Genomic DNA, 18,011 nt, shown 5'->3' on the forward strand with positions numbered 1-18,011 from the left:
CACTTATTGACAAAAAATGTACTCCAGCTCCCTCAGACTCACTCTACCTCTGTGGTCACTTCCCTCCTTATTCCTTAGTGGTCACCACCAATAACAAACGAGCAGCAGAACAGGCTACTGGTGATGCTCAACCTCCTGCTAAGGCGAGTAAGTGCATAAATGCTGCAGGGAAATGAGTAGCAGTAGGTGCAGCTACAGACTGATGCATGACTAACTCAATGCCAACATTAGATGTGGGAAGGTGGCTCTGTATACACCATACCAAAATAAGGTATAGTGTGCACAGAATCTAATGGATCCCCAAAGGCTGAATGATGGTAAAAGTAGATTGCACCTTACTCTCTATTTGTGGTAGTGTGGGCGATTAGTAAGGCTTCATCATAGGGTAGTATTAAGCATTTATTGTACTCACTCAGGCAAGAAATGTCATTCTCAAAGACTGAACTCAGACCAATTGTTTTTATCATAAATATTTCTTTGACCTATTTTATTTGCAGAACCAAGCAGGGCTTAGTACAGGTAACTAGAATTGTACTTTTCTAGACAGATTGATCAACAAGCAAGCTGGATGAGAACTACGTTTGTTACAGGTTTGTACAAAGACTCAATTATAGTTTAAATTCTGGATGACCTGGATGGATCAGGATGTGAAAGTAGGTGTCCTTCAGGTCGGGTAGCCATGAAATTGCATTGCTGCAGTAGACGGATGCCATCCTGTTGGATAACATGTGAAGTGCTCCAACAGGAAGCTCGTGTTGAACAGATAGAGGTCAAGGATTGGTCTGAGGGAGCCGTCCTTGGGTATCAGGAAGTACAGTGGATAGACGCCCTTGCTCTGGTGTTGCGGAGGGTTATGTGTATGAGATGTTAGAGGCTGAGGTTGTGGGCGATTGGCTGGTGTTTGAAGAGGCTATGTGCTCCAGACAATGGCTGTGCTCTATATTAGTACCCACTTATCCAAGGTGATCTCTACCCAGCGGGGAAAAAATCCCTGGATCTTCCCCTGACGGCCCTTGTGTGTTGGAGGAATGCTGGATAAGTCCGTTTTTGGTAGTTCAGGCACACTTGGTTGAAGTGTCTCTGCCTCAGCCCTTGAAATTGTTACCCCTAAAGGAGCCTCTTGAAAGCAATCTACCAGCTTGTTGCTGCCAGCCATGCTGCCAGCTTTGGTATGAGGGGGCTGGTTCTGGGGAGGTGGTTTAGGAACCTCCTCTTTAGTGTTGCCTACAAAAGGACCTTTTACCCGAGGGGGTCTGTAAGGAGCCAATTGTCTTTGCAGTATCTTTGTCCTTTATCTTCCCACGCACTGTCTTGAGACCGGATGAAGTGCTCCCAATCGAACAGCAGGTTGACCAGATGCTCCAGCAGCTCAGGCTTGAACCCAGACACTCTGAGCCAGGAATGGTGCAGTAAAATGATGGGTGTGTGCCCCCCTCCACCTCCAAGCTGCGGTATCTGCCACATGCATGGGTTTCTTTTGCTGTAACCGGCTCCCCCCGCTCACGTTTGTCAGATTTCTGTTGCACTTTGAATTGATGTGCCCTGGTTCCCTGACAATCAGGTTCCCCGGGCCTGTGTTCTTTCCCAAAACTGTACCTTTGTACCCCCAATTGGCACCTCTGGAAGTCCCTCGTAAAATGTACCATGGGTATCAAGACACTGTGATGAGGGAAGACCTCTTAAGGCTGCAGCACATATTGTGCCACCCTTAGAGGTCCTGTACCTTAACACACACGTGCACTCACACTCACACTCACACTCACTCACCCTCACTCACACTCACTCACCCTCACTCACTCACACACACACACTCACACACACTCACACTCTCACACGCGCACGCACACACGCACGCACACACGCACACACGCACACACGCACACACACACACACACACACACACACACACACACACACTCACTCACTCTGAAGCCCGCTTGTTTTGGTGCAGAGAAGTTAAGAGTTGGCATGGCACAAATGCCTGAAAACCACTGCCTATGGTATAGGTAAGACACCCCGCTAGCTGGGTGCACTATACCACTCGTGAGGGTATACATGCATGAGCACTGTACCCTACAGTGTCGAAGTCCATTCTTCGACGTAGGAGCAATAAAGCCATGAAGAGTATATGGTCTGAGAGTTAGTCATTACTAACTCCACAGCACCATTATGACTTTACTGAATTCTGGGAAGTGTGGTAGCAAACTTCTCAGCATAATAAACCCACACTGATTCCAGTGTGGGCTTTATTATACTATGCACTCAGAGGGCATCTCAGAGATGCCCCCTGACAAAAAAAACACCTTCTGGTGGGTTTCCGGACTGGTAGACACCAGCCTGCCACCACGAGACAAGTTTGTGGTATCAAAAAAATGTGAACAACCCAGAAGGCGTGTCCTCTCCCTCACCACCGCGAGTGGCCCGTAAGGTGAAATCTGACCTCAAAAGGCACCCCTGTATCCGGGCGCCCTGAAAAGAGGACCTGAGTTGCACCTTCATCCCTGAGCCTTCCAACTTACTTGCCCAGCTGTTGGTTCCTTCTGAAAGACTTCCTAAATCGAGCCTGCAGCCAAAAGCAGCAACTCCCATTTAAAACCGAGCTCCTGATGCCAAATCGGCATCCTGCACCCGGCCGCTCCTGTGCCGCTTTTGGTGCGAACTCTGATACCTCTTTGCCCCGAGCTTGACCCTAGGAACTTTGCTCCCTCAACCCTGTGGCTTGCCCGTGAGCAGGGACCGACCGAAGGGCCCCTAGCCCCATAGGCTAACATTGGGCTTCTGCACTCTGAAACCAACTGCCCTAGTGCCGCTGAGGGTGCTTTTTGAGTGCATCTTTGACCCTGGAGGAACCCTTGTCTTAACCCCAGAAACTCAACCCTCATGTCAGTTTACTTACCAGCAAACTGATAAGTTCATTTTTCTCCATAGGATTGCATGACTTGGCTTTACTTATCTTCTTCAGCCACACCTCGATATGCTCTGCAAAATGAGAGAAAAGATGGAGGTGCTGGTTAGGCAGTTATATTTCAAGACTTGTTATGCTACTGGGGTGCGCACTTAATTCACATCATCTGACTGCTTTTCATCTGCTCCCCATAGCCACATGTTGCATGTTCAAGGTGCTTTGTCTGTGCATCATGCTTTCCACAGATCCTGCCCTCGATATCTTCGTGTCAAAATCCACCGCTACAATTTCAACCATGCGCCACAATCTTCTTCTTTACATTCGTTTTTTAAAGTCCTTCATGCTCAGCTGAATTAGCCTTCTTTTTCCAATTTTTGCATAAAGACTGGCATTCTCAGCCCTCTTCTGTTTGCTCACAGTCTTAACTTTTTGCTGCTCTGTAAAGCTCTCAAAACGTATCTATTCCCTCTGTGATGGTTAGTACCAGGAGAGCCATTTTGGATATTGGTTTGCTTTAAAAAAAATGTGCCCATAAAGTGAAACATTCTACCTTCCAGAAGTCTCATCCTACTTTTTTCCACACTATCAAACATAGCTTTCCTCTTTAAAGACTTCAACCTGTGGGCATGCAATCAGTGCAACACCTTCTTCAAGGCACCTGGGCTTCATCCAAAAAGTTGATTAAAATAGCTCTTGTGCCCACAGTCTGGACGTCATGTTATTAATCGATAGACTTTGAATCATGAACTACTTGTGTCTGTCCTGGTGGGACTGGTCTATGGTAATGCTGATAATCGAAAGAGATGCTTAAAAGCCGTTCCCTGAATAGGTTTCACCCCATCAAAGTAGGAACTGATTAAAAATCCTCACTAGTTCGTTCATCTAAGCTGTCCAGTGCATCCATGTATCCAGTGTGTCTTCTACATAAATCTTGGCTAAACTAGTTAGAAAGATAACCCCTGATAAGTTGCTTGGCCTAAAAGGAAAGGATAATGCACATTTTGTTTTATAAATTCTCCTGAAAGTGTTTAACTGAACCAAGGTCTTCAAACAAGTGTGATGTGATCCTGTTATCTCTGCTCTGTTGTACTGTTTTCTTTCTTGGCCTTGTACATCAATGGGTTCTTCATCCGTAGAAAGACAAAGAAGATGCATCTGTCATACACAGGAGAAATTTGGTGCTATATGCATATGTACCCCTGGTGCTATCGTCCCACACCTTTAAAGCCTCTCTCCCTTTCGCTTGTACCAACATTTGCCTAAGGCTTCCACACCCAAGTGAGCACCAACGTGCCTGCGTTTATTTATTACCCAGCAAGTTCTTGGTGAACCCAGCATGCCTAGTAAAACATTTCAATAGCACCTCAGTTTTTGATTTTGTCTCTTTATAGTTTTTCCCATCAGTTTCCCAATATTTGCCTTGAGGCCACTACTATTTCCTGTTGGTCTCTGTGTCTAGGAGAAGTACAGCATTGCAATAAACTTCTGGATTTCTGTCTTAGTTTTATTTGCATTATCTGTCTACCTCCACTGGTTTCCTGCTGCTCCTTTCTGACCTGCTGCTCTCTGACTTAACTTCATCTCCTCCACCCACAAGTCTCATAACTCCAACTCCCCAACAACTTTTGGTCACATGTGCTGCTTTTTTAGAACCAAACATCCTAGGTGGGGCTAATCTCCCATCTGTCCACAGGTTAGAGTTCCAATTGGCTTGTCGATCTGATTTCATAGTTTGAGATGGCATGGAAGCACAAGATTTTGATAGTTGCGGACCACTATTACATGTAGGAATTGTATTCACTATTCAAATCAAATCAGGTGTTTGAGTGCGACCACTCACCCGTAAGGGTCTCAAGGCGCTGATGGTGTGGGGGTGGGGAAGGTACGCTGGTTCCAGTCCATCAAGAAGGGGGTCTGTCGAAGAGTCAGGTTTTGAGGTTTCTTGCGAAGATGGGGAGCGGTATCTGTCTGAGGTGGAGCAGAAGGTCGTTCCAGGCACTGGCCGTGCGGAAGGAGAAGGAGCGGCCTCCCGATATGGTCTTCTGGTGCAAGGGACCACGGCGTAGGCGATCTAGGCTGAGCGTAGGGTCCTTTGGGGTGTGTGGAATTTGTGTCTGCTGTTCAGGTATGCTGGTCCGGTGTCGTGGAAGGCCTTGTGAACGTGGATTAACATCTTGAAGGTGACTCTAGCTTCGATGGGGAGCCAGTAGAGTGTGCACAGGTGCTGGGAGATGTGGCAATGGCTTGTGAGGTTGAGGACCAGTCTTGCGGCGGAGTTTTGGATGTTCTGTAGCTTGCGGGTGAGATTTTTGTTTATTCTGGCATAGAGTGCGTTGCCATAGTTGAGCCTGCTGGTGATCAGGGCGTGAGTGACGGTCTTTCTGTGTTCTAGAGGGATCCATTTGAAGGTCTTACGTAGGAGGCGGAGGGTGTGGAAGCAGGAGGACGAGATGGAGTTGATCTGGTGGTCCATTTTGAGCTCCGAGTCCAGGATGATTCCCAGGTTGCGTTCGTGGTCCGTTGGGGTGGGCGGGTTTCCAAGGGCGGGGGGCCACCAGGTGTCGTTCCAGGCGTCTGGGCCCATGATGAGTACTTCCGTTTTGTTTGTGTTTAGTTGTAGTCAGCTGTTTTTCATCCATTTGGTGACGGCTTCCATGCCTTCTAGAAAGTTGTGTCTGGCGGTGGTGTTGGGTTCGTTGGATAGAGAGAGGATGAGTTGGGTGTCTTCTGCGTATGACACAATGTTGAGTCCGCAGGTTCTGATGAGGGGGGTGCTTGGAACCATGTAGACGTTGAAGAGCGTAGGGCTGAGGGAGGACCCTTGGGGGACTCAGCAGGTGGTAGGTGTAGGGTCTGAGAGGAAAAGGGGCAGTCTGACCTGCTGCGTTCTGCCGGAGAGGAAGGAGCGGATCCCGTCAAGGGCCTTGTCTTGGATCCCTGCGACATGGAATCTGCGTATTAGGGTGCGGTGATGGACTGTGTCGAACGCCGCTGAGAGGCCGAGGAGGATGAGGGCTGCTATTTCTCCTTTGTCCAGTAAAGGTACGGATGTTGTCTGTTGCGGAAAGGAGAGCCGTTTCCGTACTGTTTTTTTCTGAAGCCGGATTGGGAGGAGTTGAGGATGTTGTGCTCTTCGATGAATGTGGCGAGTTGGCTGTTGATGGCTTTCTCGATGACTTTCGCTGGGAATGGGAGCAGGGAGATGGGTCTGTAGTTTTTGAGGTCGGTGGTGTCTGCGAAAGGTTCTTCAGAAGGGTTTTGATCTCAGCGTTTTCCGGTCAGGGAACAAGGCGGTTGCCAGGGAGCGGTTGATGGTGTGGCAGAGCATGGGTGCGATGGTGTCGGCGGCTTTTTTGCAAATGTGGTGGGGGCAGGGGTCCGTGGGGGCCCTGGAGCGGATTGACTTCATCGTCTTCAGTGTGTCTTCGATGCTGAGGGCTGTCCAGTTGTCGATCGATGAAGAGTTCTTTGCTGTTGTGTGCATGAGTGGAGATTCTGTCTTCAATCGCTTTTTTACCTCATTTTACTGATGAGTTGGTGGTGGGCGTTGGAGGCGGCTCTGAAGTTGCTGTGGGCTTCTGTGGATTTGGTGTTTCTCCAGGCCTTTTTGAGGCGGTGGCAAGTGCGTCTGGACTCTCGAAGTGCTGTGGTGAACCATCTAGCTTTCTTGGCGTGGGTGTTGTTTTTCTTGAGGGGAGCTATGGTGTTGGCGCTGTCGGAGATCCATCACCGCAGGGTTGGGTCTGCGGTGTTGACGTAGTCGTTTTCCGCGATGGTTGGGGTGGAGTTCCTGAGTGATGAGGTAAGCTGGTAGTCGGTGATTCTGGTCCAGTTACTTCGTGGGAGCAGGTGCTGGTGTCTGTGGATGGTGGATGTTGGATGTTTTGAAGGTGAAGTGGACGCATCGATGGTCAGTCCATGGGAGTTCGGTGGTGTGGCTGAAGGTAATGGAGTTTCCTGTTGTGAGGGTGTGTCCTGCTGAGTGCGTGGTTTCGGTCACGATCTGGCGGAGTCCAATGTTGTGGAGGTTGTCCAGGAGGGAAGTGGTGCTGGGGTCTAGTTGGTTGTCGAGGTGGAAGTTGAGGTCTCCCAGTAGAGTGTAGTTGGTGGATGCGATGGCATGCAGGGAGATGATGTCCGTGATGGAGTTGGCAAAAAGTCCATGGGTTCTCGGGCGTTGGTAGATGAGGGTTCCACGGAGGGTGGAGGTAGGGCTGGCCATTATCTTGAAGTGAAGATGTTCCATCAGGTCGGTGGGCACTATTTGCAAGGAACTGTTTACCACAGGCCTTTTACAGCACACATACACACACCCACACCTTTTGCAAAACCCTAAATATTTTTTTCAAAACAACTTGTCATTGGAATATGCCTGGTAAAGCCAATGCAGTAGAGAATGGCAAAAGAATACTTGCGCTTTCAGACTCCTTCAAATGCAGGGCCCAAAAATGCACAGTACAGTTACAGCCCGATTTCTGGCTTATTCTTTGCAAGGCACCATGTTATCTTCCCAGTTGTGTTGCTTGGGAAAAAACTGCTTTGTGATTTCCAGCCTTGGCCTTCAGACTGAAACCTCATGCCTGAATTTTGGGACAGAAGTACTTGAGTTCTCTTTTCTGCTGTATTGAACATCATTGAGTACCAGTTGCAACTTAAGCACCTAGAAGTGACTGTTGAAGTGGCTTGGAGACCTAGCAAGCTTGGCTTCTACCCTTCACGTCCTGTGATTCAAGTTCATCTGAGACAATCCAATTTGGAAAACGCGTGCACCCCCTGGACACTGCCATGTTTACGAGACTATACATTCGGACACCACTTGTATGTGGGTTACACCCGCATCGATTTCAAGCTGGTAGAGGGGTCTGAGTATGCGAAAGCAAAGCTGCAAACTTATTGAACGTTCTTGATTCTTTACTTTACCAGTTTTAGGAGGTTATGCTTTTTGGCGCAGTTACACCTCTCCTTTTCCTTCCTAATGCATTACTCGGAGGATCTGGTGACTTGAGAGATTTGGGGGCACAGAAGGGGAGGGAAAATCCAAGCCAAGCTCCTCATGTGGTTAGTCTGTTGTAGTCATTGTGTAACCAGACAGGGCCATCTTCTGACACCTAGTCCTCCACTACAGGTGGTAGTTGAGAAGCCTAACACCAGTTTGCCAAGACAACTTCACAGGAATGCCTGAAATAATCCAGGCACAAGAAAAAGCATAGAAGGTCAGTTCCCACCTAGCTAGCCTCTCAGAACACCAGCATACAACACTCATCGTACGAGAGTGAACATTTTGCCTTTGTGCTGTCCTCGGCTGAGACTGTCAAATGGTCAGAAAGCAATCTTTTGAGGCTAGGTTCCTCGGCCTCAGTGAAGTTGCAGCTCTCACTAACCCTGATCCCACTCCTAAATTACGTGGACCACCCTTGAGCTCCAGTTGCCTCATAACTGGCACCACTAAACCGGTTCCAGTTGCCGATTAGAAAATGGCTTCCAGCAGTACCATCTGGAATTCAGAGATGGACAGTATTCCAGTGGATCAATTCACCAAGTTTCCTCCACACAAGACCTGCATCATCTCATGTTAAACCCAACCCCAATCCCCCTATTCCCCCTTCCACCAAAATCCTTCGGTCCCAAAAAGCCTTAAGCAACAATGAGGTTTCCAAAGATAGTTTTCTTCAGGAATCCCATACTCCGTGTTTTCTAGCAATGTCTGCTTCCCTGGGGAGCAAGGGATCATTCTCCCATATAAACAAGAAGAGCAAGTGTGTTGAAGCATGTGGTAAGGAAATTAAGCACTGATTCCTGCATTAGATGAGCTATTAAATCAAGCTCCCTGACCCTGACTGTAAAATTGTCTCATCGAAGCACTGCCATGGTATGGAAGCCAGAGTGTGACCTAACCCATAGGGCTTTATACAGTTTTGGGTACTCTCTGAACCCCCTTGGTGCCCTTCATGAGAGTGATAGCCATCATCCACATGGTGAATTACTCTTGCCAAATGAGACCCTGGTTATCTGGGGGTTACAGAAGATTCTCGGGCTGCATGTGTCCTGTGCAGAGGTGGTGTCCAATGTCCCATTTAAAGCTCCATGCACATTCCCTGCGGAGCCAGCTAGTGAAGATATGTGACCAGTTTTACGATAAATAGTTGAAACCTTTCAAAGTTCAGACCTCCCTTGTACCCATACATTGGGATGATGTACAATAGCTCCAAACCTTTGTCTGGGATGACCTTACTACCTGGTCATCCTGCAGCTTGTGGTCACTGCTGACAAGTGGTACCTGCCATCCCAGGGTATAGATTTAGAGGAGCACACTCAGTTTGCTCTCCAGTGTTGGCTTATATTGTGTTTTTAAACGTGTTTCTATGTGCTAAAACTCATTTGGAATTACTATCAATGGTAAGTGTTCACAGATTTGTAGACCCCAAGAGTAAATTCTATACTAAAGAAGGTACGCATGCAGGACAGCTGTATGTTAGATGAAGAGCTACTGTTGTAATCTGAGCTGTTCTAATCCACATTCTTTCCCTCTTCAAGGTTATTTATGGAAATACTAAAATTCTGCACGGATTGTGATGAAATTCAGTTTAAAGAAGATGGTTCATGGTCTCCGATGCGATCGAAAAAAGAAGTGCAGGAGCTCTCTTCTTTTAACGGTGTGGATGGTAAGTGTCTGGGGTGAGTTCTCACTTGACAATCAAATAAGGAACCTGCATAAACTTTGATCCATGGGGTACATGGAGTGGAGTTTAACTTCCCTATCTGGAAAAACTAGAATAATTGAAACTCTCCTAGCTCTACCATGGCATGTGTATTTTCATATTAGGTTGACTTTTTGTTGACATATAGATTTTTCTGGGGAATATGAAATCAGCTTTGTTAGTATTTGAGCTAGGCTTCTGTAGGGAAGCAATAAATGGCTGTATCATAAAAGCAGATCAGCACAGTTAAAACATGGTATATTACACTGTGAATTTTACCATCATAGATTCAACTTGAAGCACTCTGAACACATTTATTCAGAGAGGAAAGAATGAAAAACTATCATTTAGAAAATAAATGTGTGATGAGATCATTGGAGCTTAGTTGCCTTATTTTGAGTGGCACATTATGTAGATGAGCATCTTGTCTCACTGAGGTGCAGAAAACAGCGTAAAATCATGTCACAACAGTCTGTAAAAATAGGTCAGCATTAAATCTCCAATGGATACTATTTTGGCTTAGGGCATAGAATAGGTTCAAGTGTGTTTCTATATGGCATGTTTGCATCCAGAATCCTTGTATCATCTAAAGGTCACATGCAATAAACTGCAGATGAGAAACTGAGGATATCATGAAACTGTTTTAAGAAACAAACAAAACGTCCTTATCTTCTGAAATATGCAAAAGCAAGGTGTTTGATCACACGTTCAACCAAACTATTATTGTATTAAGTAGTAATTGAGTGGTCATTGCCGCCTGACTCAATCCACACTCTATGGACTCCAACTTAAAACAAATTCTCACAGCGATGCAATGCATCCTGTCCAAAATCGACGGGATGACCGAAAGACTGGATAAGCACACACAAAGGCTAGATATGGTGGAGAATAGGGTCTTTGAAGCAAAGGATACCCTCAATGCGCAGACCCTGGCTCATACTAAAATGGAAAACGTGCTTCATGCCTTGCAATCCAAGGCCGGAGATCTGGAAGCGCACTCACGGCGCAACAATATAAGAATTGTTGGAGTGGCAGAGTCCATCAATATCCCCAATACGAAACTCTATATCGACCAACTGCTGTTTTCACTGCTGAGCAGAGAAACATTTTCAGATATTTTTGTAGTGGAGCACACATCGATCTCTTGCCTCTAAACCGATTCCGGCTCATGCTACTCGACCAATTATAGCACATCTTCTGAATTACAGGGATCGGGATGCTACCCTCCATAAAGCTGAGCAACTCAAGACACTAAGATATGAAGGGAATAATGTCACTCTACCTGGACTTTACACAACAAGTGCAGGAGGCATGTCGTCAATTCATCCCTGTGAAAAGGAAACTCTGAGACTCGTATTAGGAATTAAACATGATGTACCCTGCCAAGTGCGGATCTTAGTCGATGGGAAGCCACACGTCTTGACCAATCTGCAACAGGTGCTGCAGTTTCTCAAAAAGAAGGGAGGTGCTAGATCTCGCCGAGGGTCCACTAGATCCTCTTCCAATCCGGATGAGGACGCACTGGTAGCAGAGGACCAATGATGCCCATCTGTTGGGGAGCCCTGTTATTGCGGGGAAGTTGGGTCTCTGCGTATGGTGGGGGAGTGCTCTGTAACTTTTTTGAAGTGCTTGTCCCATTTGGAGATGCGATTGGGATCTCTGCAACAGATCCGTAATTTGCATATCGTACAGGTTCAGGACTGAAAGGGGACAGTGATACTTGGCATCATAACAGGCGACCCTGGTAAAATGGTTCCTTTTATGTGCTTCATTCTTTGCAGCTGGTGGCTGGGGACAATTTAAAGTGGAGAAAACTACAATGCCCACTCCCCCCTCTATGTGGGACTCGTTGAGAGATATTTGGGATATCGCTATGTCTTATTTTAACGAGGGGGGTGAGTGAGGCAGGGTATTGCTACAGAGTCCTTCAAGGTGGAGCAATTTATGTAGACAGGGTTGTGTTCGGATTGGGTGATGCTGGGACACGGCCAGGTGTAACATCCGGCAACATTCACCCCCATTTGTGCTCCACAGCTCATGCTTAATGTTCAGTTATTTTGTGTTAATGGGCTGTTAGGGAGGTGTGGGGAGGGGTAAAATGTCGCGTATGCTCTGTTTGGGTTTGCATGGCGTGAGAGGGAGTTTGGGTGAAGTTTTTATAAGTAAATGTCAAATTGAATATGGAAGGTGCAGATGGATGACAGTACACAGACAATGTAGCACAACAGGAGCAGTACGGGGTACAAGGTACAACCTGAGATAGAACACAATCCTCGCAAGAGAGTGAGGTTCCTAACATGGAATGTACAAGACCTAAATGATTATAAAAATGTCCGGAGGATAGTGGCTTATCTTAAATTACCTCTGTTTTTTTGCAGGAAACTCACTTGCACCCCTTTGGTAACATCCTGGCACAACAGAAATTATAAGGTCATTATTATGAAGCTGGCTTTACTACGCATGCCTGTGGTGTCCTTATATGGGTTAACCCAAAATCAGGTCTTAACCTACAGGGACTTAGGGCGGATCCCTACGGCAGATTTGTGATCACTAGATGCCATAAGGAGGGACTGGTAACGATGCTAGTTAATATTTATGAGCCCAATTGTAATGACCCGCAGTTTTACTCGGAGCTGGGTGCTCCCTTGCTGCAATGAGAAGATATGCCACATATTTGGGGCGGATATGTTCATTGCATGCTGAACCCCGAGCTGGACCACTCTAGAGGACCTACACGTAGCCATTCTGCAGCAGCTAGAGTGATTATTGGGACAGCTGACCAGCTGGATTGGCTTGATAGCTAGAGGCACCACTCCTCAGGAGATCCGGGCTTCATGCATTATTCTGCGGCTTACGTTATCCATACCTGGATAGACTATTGGTTGTTATCTAAAAGTTAAGCCACACATGTTCTGAAATGTGACCCACTACCCAGGACTAATTCAGATCATTCCCTAATCTTATTGGACATTAATTACCCACTTTGAAATTTTAGCAACATTGCTCTGGAGATTCCCCCATACTCTTTATTAGATCTAGTCTTTAAGGCTGAATTAGCTGCCTCGATAGAGGGTTTCTTTTCAGACAACATTGGTACTGTAAACAGCTTTCTCACTGTTTGGGAAGCAATCAAAGTATATATTCGAGGCATAACTATTTCCAAACATTCAGGAGTGCTCAGATCTCTGAGGGATAGATTAGCTCGACTTGAAAGGGAATTAGTCCTCCCCCGCACCCCCCCCCCCACCAATCTGGATTCGTCACAAATTATTGAGTGTATTTGTTACTCTTTGTGTTTGAACTGTACTCGTCACGAATCAGTATGTTCTACTACGGTCACTTATGTTTGATTGCATTTTTGATCAATGTTGTAAAGCACTCTGATACCCTAGAGTCTGGCTAGCGCTATATAAAACTCTTAAATAAATCACACTCTTTGAGGCAATGGCGGAGGCTGAGTGATGCCCACTTTGATGAGGGAAGCACTGATTGTTGCCCTCTTGAAACCCAGTAAGCCACCCGACAGTAGCTCCACTTTTAGGCCGCTATCGCTACTTAAAGTTGACACTAAGCTTTTTGCTAAGTTGCTGGCGAACCGACTGGCACCTAAAGCACCTTTGGTGGGCCTCCCAGAACATACAGGATTTGTTCCTGGTCGGAGCATAACCTACAACCTTAGAACAGTCTTTGGTGTCATTCAAAGGGTAGACCCAGATGTTAGGGCTGCAGCAGTCTTTTTGGATGCTGAAAAGGCGTTTGACTCAGTAGAATCGGCAATAAGAAGGCAGTGTTCCGACGGGTTGGCGACGAGGTTTTTATTTAAATAATTACAATACAGTTCACGGCCCCTACTGCCAGGACACGAATAAGTGATAGTCACTACCTCATCACTATAACTAGGGGACTCGACAGGGGTGCCCTTTACCTCCCCTCCTATACGCATTCGTGGCAGAGCCCCTAGCGTGTGCCTTGAAGGAATACCACAACCACAGGGGATTGCGCTTCCTAGGCTACTTCCTCATTGTACTGGTGTATGCAGAAGATATATTACTTTACATCTGGGACCCGGAGAGACGTTTAACGCCAGTGCTTCAGGAGGTTGTTCCCTTTGGGTAATTGTTGCTCTTCAGGGTAAATACAGAGAAGTCCATCATTTTCCCTTTGACCCCAACTAGGACTCCTGTGCAGCTTGACTTCTCTTTACAGTGGTCAACAGACTTGGTGCGCTATTTAGACGTACAAATCCACACACAACCAGGTAAAGTGCTACTGGATAATTATGGGAAGGCAATTCACAAAATCTTCGAATGACACAGATAGCATGAATATGTTGCCCCTATCATTAATAGGACACATCTCTATCATGAAGATGATCGTGGTTCCCAGATTCCTGTTTTTATTCCAACATATTCCAATGCTCCTTCCGCACGCCATAATTGTTGTTCTCCGTTACCTGATGAAAAAGGTAACCTGTGCAGGGAAGCAACAGAGGGTAAAGTGGGACACTCTTACCTTGCCCTATAACATGGGTGAACTCAAAGCGGCACGCGGCGCAGAGCTCACACGCACACTATTAGATACATGGACCTGGGGATTTGCTGCATCTACACATTTAGAGATGCCGCTGACCCCAACACTTTTCCCGAGGTTCTCTTTGGGTGCACGGTGCGGAGACATAGCACCTTTGACTGCTTAAACTCCACAGTACATTCGTGGAGACACCTACTGGAAAGACCGGCGGGAACCTTGCTGTACTCCCCACATGTTGCTGGAGTGGTGTTGGTGGTTTTGGACTGGGAGAGGTAGAGATGTTGTCTGCGCAGTACAAACCGTAGGTATAAGCAAGGTGGGTAATTTTATTCCACAACGGTGTGGTTCCTGCTGAGGAGGAGGTGTTTGAGGAATGTCATGAACCCTAGACCCTAACTCGATATCAGTACTATAGAGCCCGTCATGCTACAAGGCCTATTAGGGGAGGACATGCAGGAGCCGCCAGAGATGGTTGCACTTACCTATTTAATACTTTACCCCATCCCTGCTAAACTAGTGGCGAGCATGTTATGTTATAGAATTTCTAAAGCGCTCAGCTGCCACAGCAAAGTGGCGTCCCGGCGCTATGTTGGACAAAATAACACAACCAGACGGAGAGACCAGATAGAGCGAGGGAACAAATTTAGAGTAGTCTATGGCTATGTGCAGGAGGTCACACCTGATGAAGGCACGCATGGAATGGCAAAGGAAACTTGGGCAGGTGCTTTAAGATAAGTGCTGGCAGTATTGTTGCAAAGTGATAAAACTAGTTTCTGTTAATAGTAGACCGCTAATTCAATTTAATTATATTAACAGAGTGTATTTTACACCAGCAAGACTTTTTCGGTATGGACTCCGTGATACAGCGGAGTGTTCCCGTTGTCACGCACAAGACGCCGGGTTTATACACTCGGCCTAGAATTCTGGAGTATTGGGGCAAGATATTCCAAGCCTTAAATGAGATCACATGGCTTTCCCATATCCCTGATCTGTCACTTGCATTACTGGTCTATGATATCGGAGTCGAAAAAAGTGCTGGGAAATTAGTAGCGATTGGACTGTTACTTGCCTAATGTCGTGTCACTATGCGCTGGGCTGAAGGTCCTATACCAACCACCCAGGAATGGAACACTCATATGCTGTGTTGTAGCACACAATCCGATACATATAAAAGGGGGTCCCAGTGTATGCAAAAAGGTCAATCAAATAAGCATATATATAAACAAAATAAAAAGCTAATAGTCTAAGATCTTAACCACACTTGTTTTAATCACAGTGTGACATAAAGGTAACAAATTCCAAACAATTACTCAAAACGCAGAAGCATTTGGTCACCATAAAAATGGAGTGTGCCCCAGAGGATGAAAAGGAAAAAAGGAAGGTAGTGTAAAGTGAGGGTAATTAAAAGTGACTTGACACAGTCTAGGTGCATAGAAAGCTCAATATTTTGTCCAAAAAACTTTATAGGGGGCGTGGCCAAGATGGCGGCCTGAGAAGACGTGCTCCGTGTGGCTCCCCGGCCCTGTGCCCCATAGCACGATAATAATAGCTGATATCCCCCTTAAGCCTGCTCGAATTTCCCCCCTGAGCACCTCACCTCCACGGAGTGCTTCCAGCCGCGTCCCTACAAGACGGCGATCGCCTGCAATCCGCTTCACCTGCCGCCGGCGGGCGCGGTGTAATGGCGGCGAGGTACTGACGCTGCCCGTTGGAGCTCAGCGGCGGAGTGGCGGCCTGCATGCCAGCGGCACAAATCACAGGACGAGGTGAGGTGCGCCCAGCTCTCGGCGGCGACCGGACAGTGGACACCAGACGGTTGCGCCCCCGGACGCCGCACGCACCGCCAAAGGGCCTCCTGCTAATTTAGTCCCCGGCGTGGGCCTACCCGAGAGGCGGGCGGGACCCCGTCCACTGGAGCTGTAGCGCATAACACGCAAGGCGCCCATAGCCCGCAATCCATCCAGGTCCCCCACAGGCAGCATCACAGCAGGAGACGCCCACCCCACGACTGGTGCGCGACCCACAGAGGCCTGTCGCCCCCCCCCCCCCCCCGCCGACGGGACGCTGCACCTGAGTCCCCCGGGGCAGGGCTGACCGCACAGAGCAGCACCGGACTAGAAACCCTGGGCGTTCCCGATGCAGGCGGGGGACGGTCCCGGCCTGTGCCCACACCGGCGTCCTCTGGAGCCTCCCCCAGCGCCAACGACCCCCGATTTGCCTCCGTTCCGCATCCACGAGTGCCTACAACCAGCACCCAGCCTTCAGGAGCTCCCGTTCCGACGGCGAGGCCTCACGGATCATCTCCAGGGGGACACACCTGCATGCGCCCAGAAGCGGATTCTCCCGGCCGGGGTGAGCGGTGCAGGCGCGACCGCCTCTGGGGACACTCAGGGGCTTACCTACGCCCAGGACCTCGACGCAGGTCTCCGGCCTGCAGCACCGCCCCCTGGCTTGGGGCCTGTTCATGACCACTTGAAGCGGACTGATGTTTTTGGCACCCATGTCTGCTGCTGCACATTGGGGGCTCCCTCTGGCAGGATCCTCCAGCCCCGGACAGGCGTAAGCACCCCAACATCAGCAGCTCTGCGCTCCTCTTCTCGCCGCACTGCATGTGCCCGGTCCTGCTGCCCTGGGACATCGGTACTCACTCACGAAAACGCTTGCCCGGGGCACCCTGCACGGCTCCCCCCACGGCCGTTTCATCTGCATTTGGCCCTCTGCCTAGGGTCTTCTGGCTGTCCTATCGCCCGAGCGCCGCATCTCACCTCCAGCACCGCCCCCGCGACGATCCCGGAGCGCCCACTAGTCCTCGGCGACCAGTTACCTCCTTACCACTGAGAGGACACCTGACGAGCCTCTGCGGCTCCCCACACCCGGATCCACTAGCCTCTGCCCGGGCGCCATGGCGCACTCTAATCGCAAAGGGAATCGGAATATCGTGGACCTCCTGCACAAAAATGCACCGAAAGGGGAGAAGACCCAGACAACGGCGTCCCCGAAGCCCCCGGCGAGCCCCCAGGCACAAGAAGATGAAACCGCCCCCATCACCAAGGCCTTCTTGGCTTCCCTCTTCAATACCCTGAGGGAGGACTTTCAAACCCTGAAGCAAGAATTGGCTGGGGAGCAGCGGGAGCTACGCCGTGACATAGATGGCCTGGGCGAGCGTGTGGCTTCATTGGAGGAAGCGGACCAAATCCTGCAGTATGGAGGTGGAAAGGCTGCAACAGGAGATTCTTAGGCTTCAAGACCAGCAGGTGGACTTACAATCGCACTCGGAAGACTTGGAGAACCGTTCCAGGCGGAACAACATACGGGTCCGCGGAGTCCCGTTGAAAGCAGAGAAGGACAATCTGGTCGAATACCTGCAGGACTTGTTCCGGGAAATCCTGGGTGAACCTCGCGATTTAGCGATTCGGATCAATAGAGCTCACAGGGTTGGCGTGGCGCGCCGAGCGCCAGCACCTCCGCCAGACATCTTGGCCTTCCTCCCAGATTTTCCTCTGAAAGAACGCATCCTTCGGGAAGCCAGGAGGGCACAACCTATCAGCTTTCGGGACGAACCTGTGGCTCTTTTCCAAGACCTCTCCACCATCACCCTACAGAAACGCAAATCCTTCCGGATCGCCACGAACTTCCTGAGAGACAATGGAATACCCTATTCCTGGGGTCACCCGTTCCGCCTGATCTTTAAATGGAAAGGCTCCCTTCATCAGCTCAGATCGCTCCGCGATACTTGCACTCTGCTGGACATTGATATGCCGGAGGGATCTGGCTCTAGAGACGCTTCTCCAAACAGATCGCAGGATGACTCGTCCCGACGCCCAGGAGATGGCTGGCAGACGGTACGTCGGAGACGACCCCCGAGATCCATTCCGAAA

The 18,011-nt window shown here is 48.6% G+C and overlaps 1 protein-coding gene across 3 annotated transcripts in view; it reads left to right on the forward strand.

The window, feature by feature from the left end:
• The window catches only part of PIAS1 (protein inhibitor of activated STAT 1), a 906,486-nt gene that overhangs the window by 588,273 nt on the left and 300,202 nt on the right, over positions 1-18,011 (forward strand). For all 3 annotated transcript variants that reach the window (XM_078683057.1, XM_078683058.1, XM_078683060.1), the window contains exon 10: positions 9,440-9,567. In XM_078683057.1, coding sequence (XP_078539183.1) covers positions 9,440-9,567 — 128 coding nt within the window. The remainder of the gene's footprint in view (positions 1-9,439; positions 9,568-18,011) is intronic.

The sequence above is a fragment of the Lissotriton helveticus genome, chromosome 3_1, assembly GCF_964261635.1.
Source record: "Lissotriton helveticus chromosome 3_1, aLisHel1.1, whole genome shotgun sequence".
In the NCBI taxonomy this organism is placed as follows: Eukaryota; Metazoa; Chordata; class Amphibia; order Caudata; family Salamandridae; genus Lissotriton; species Lissotriton helveticus.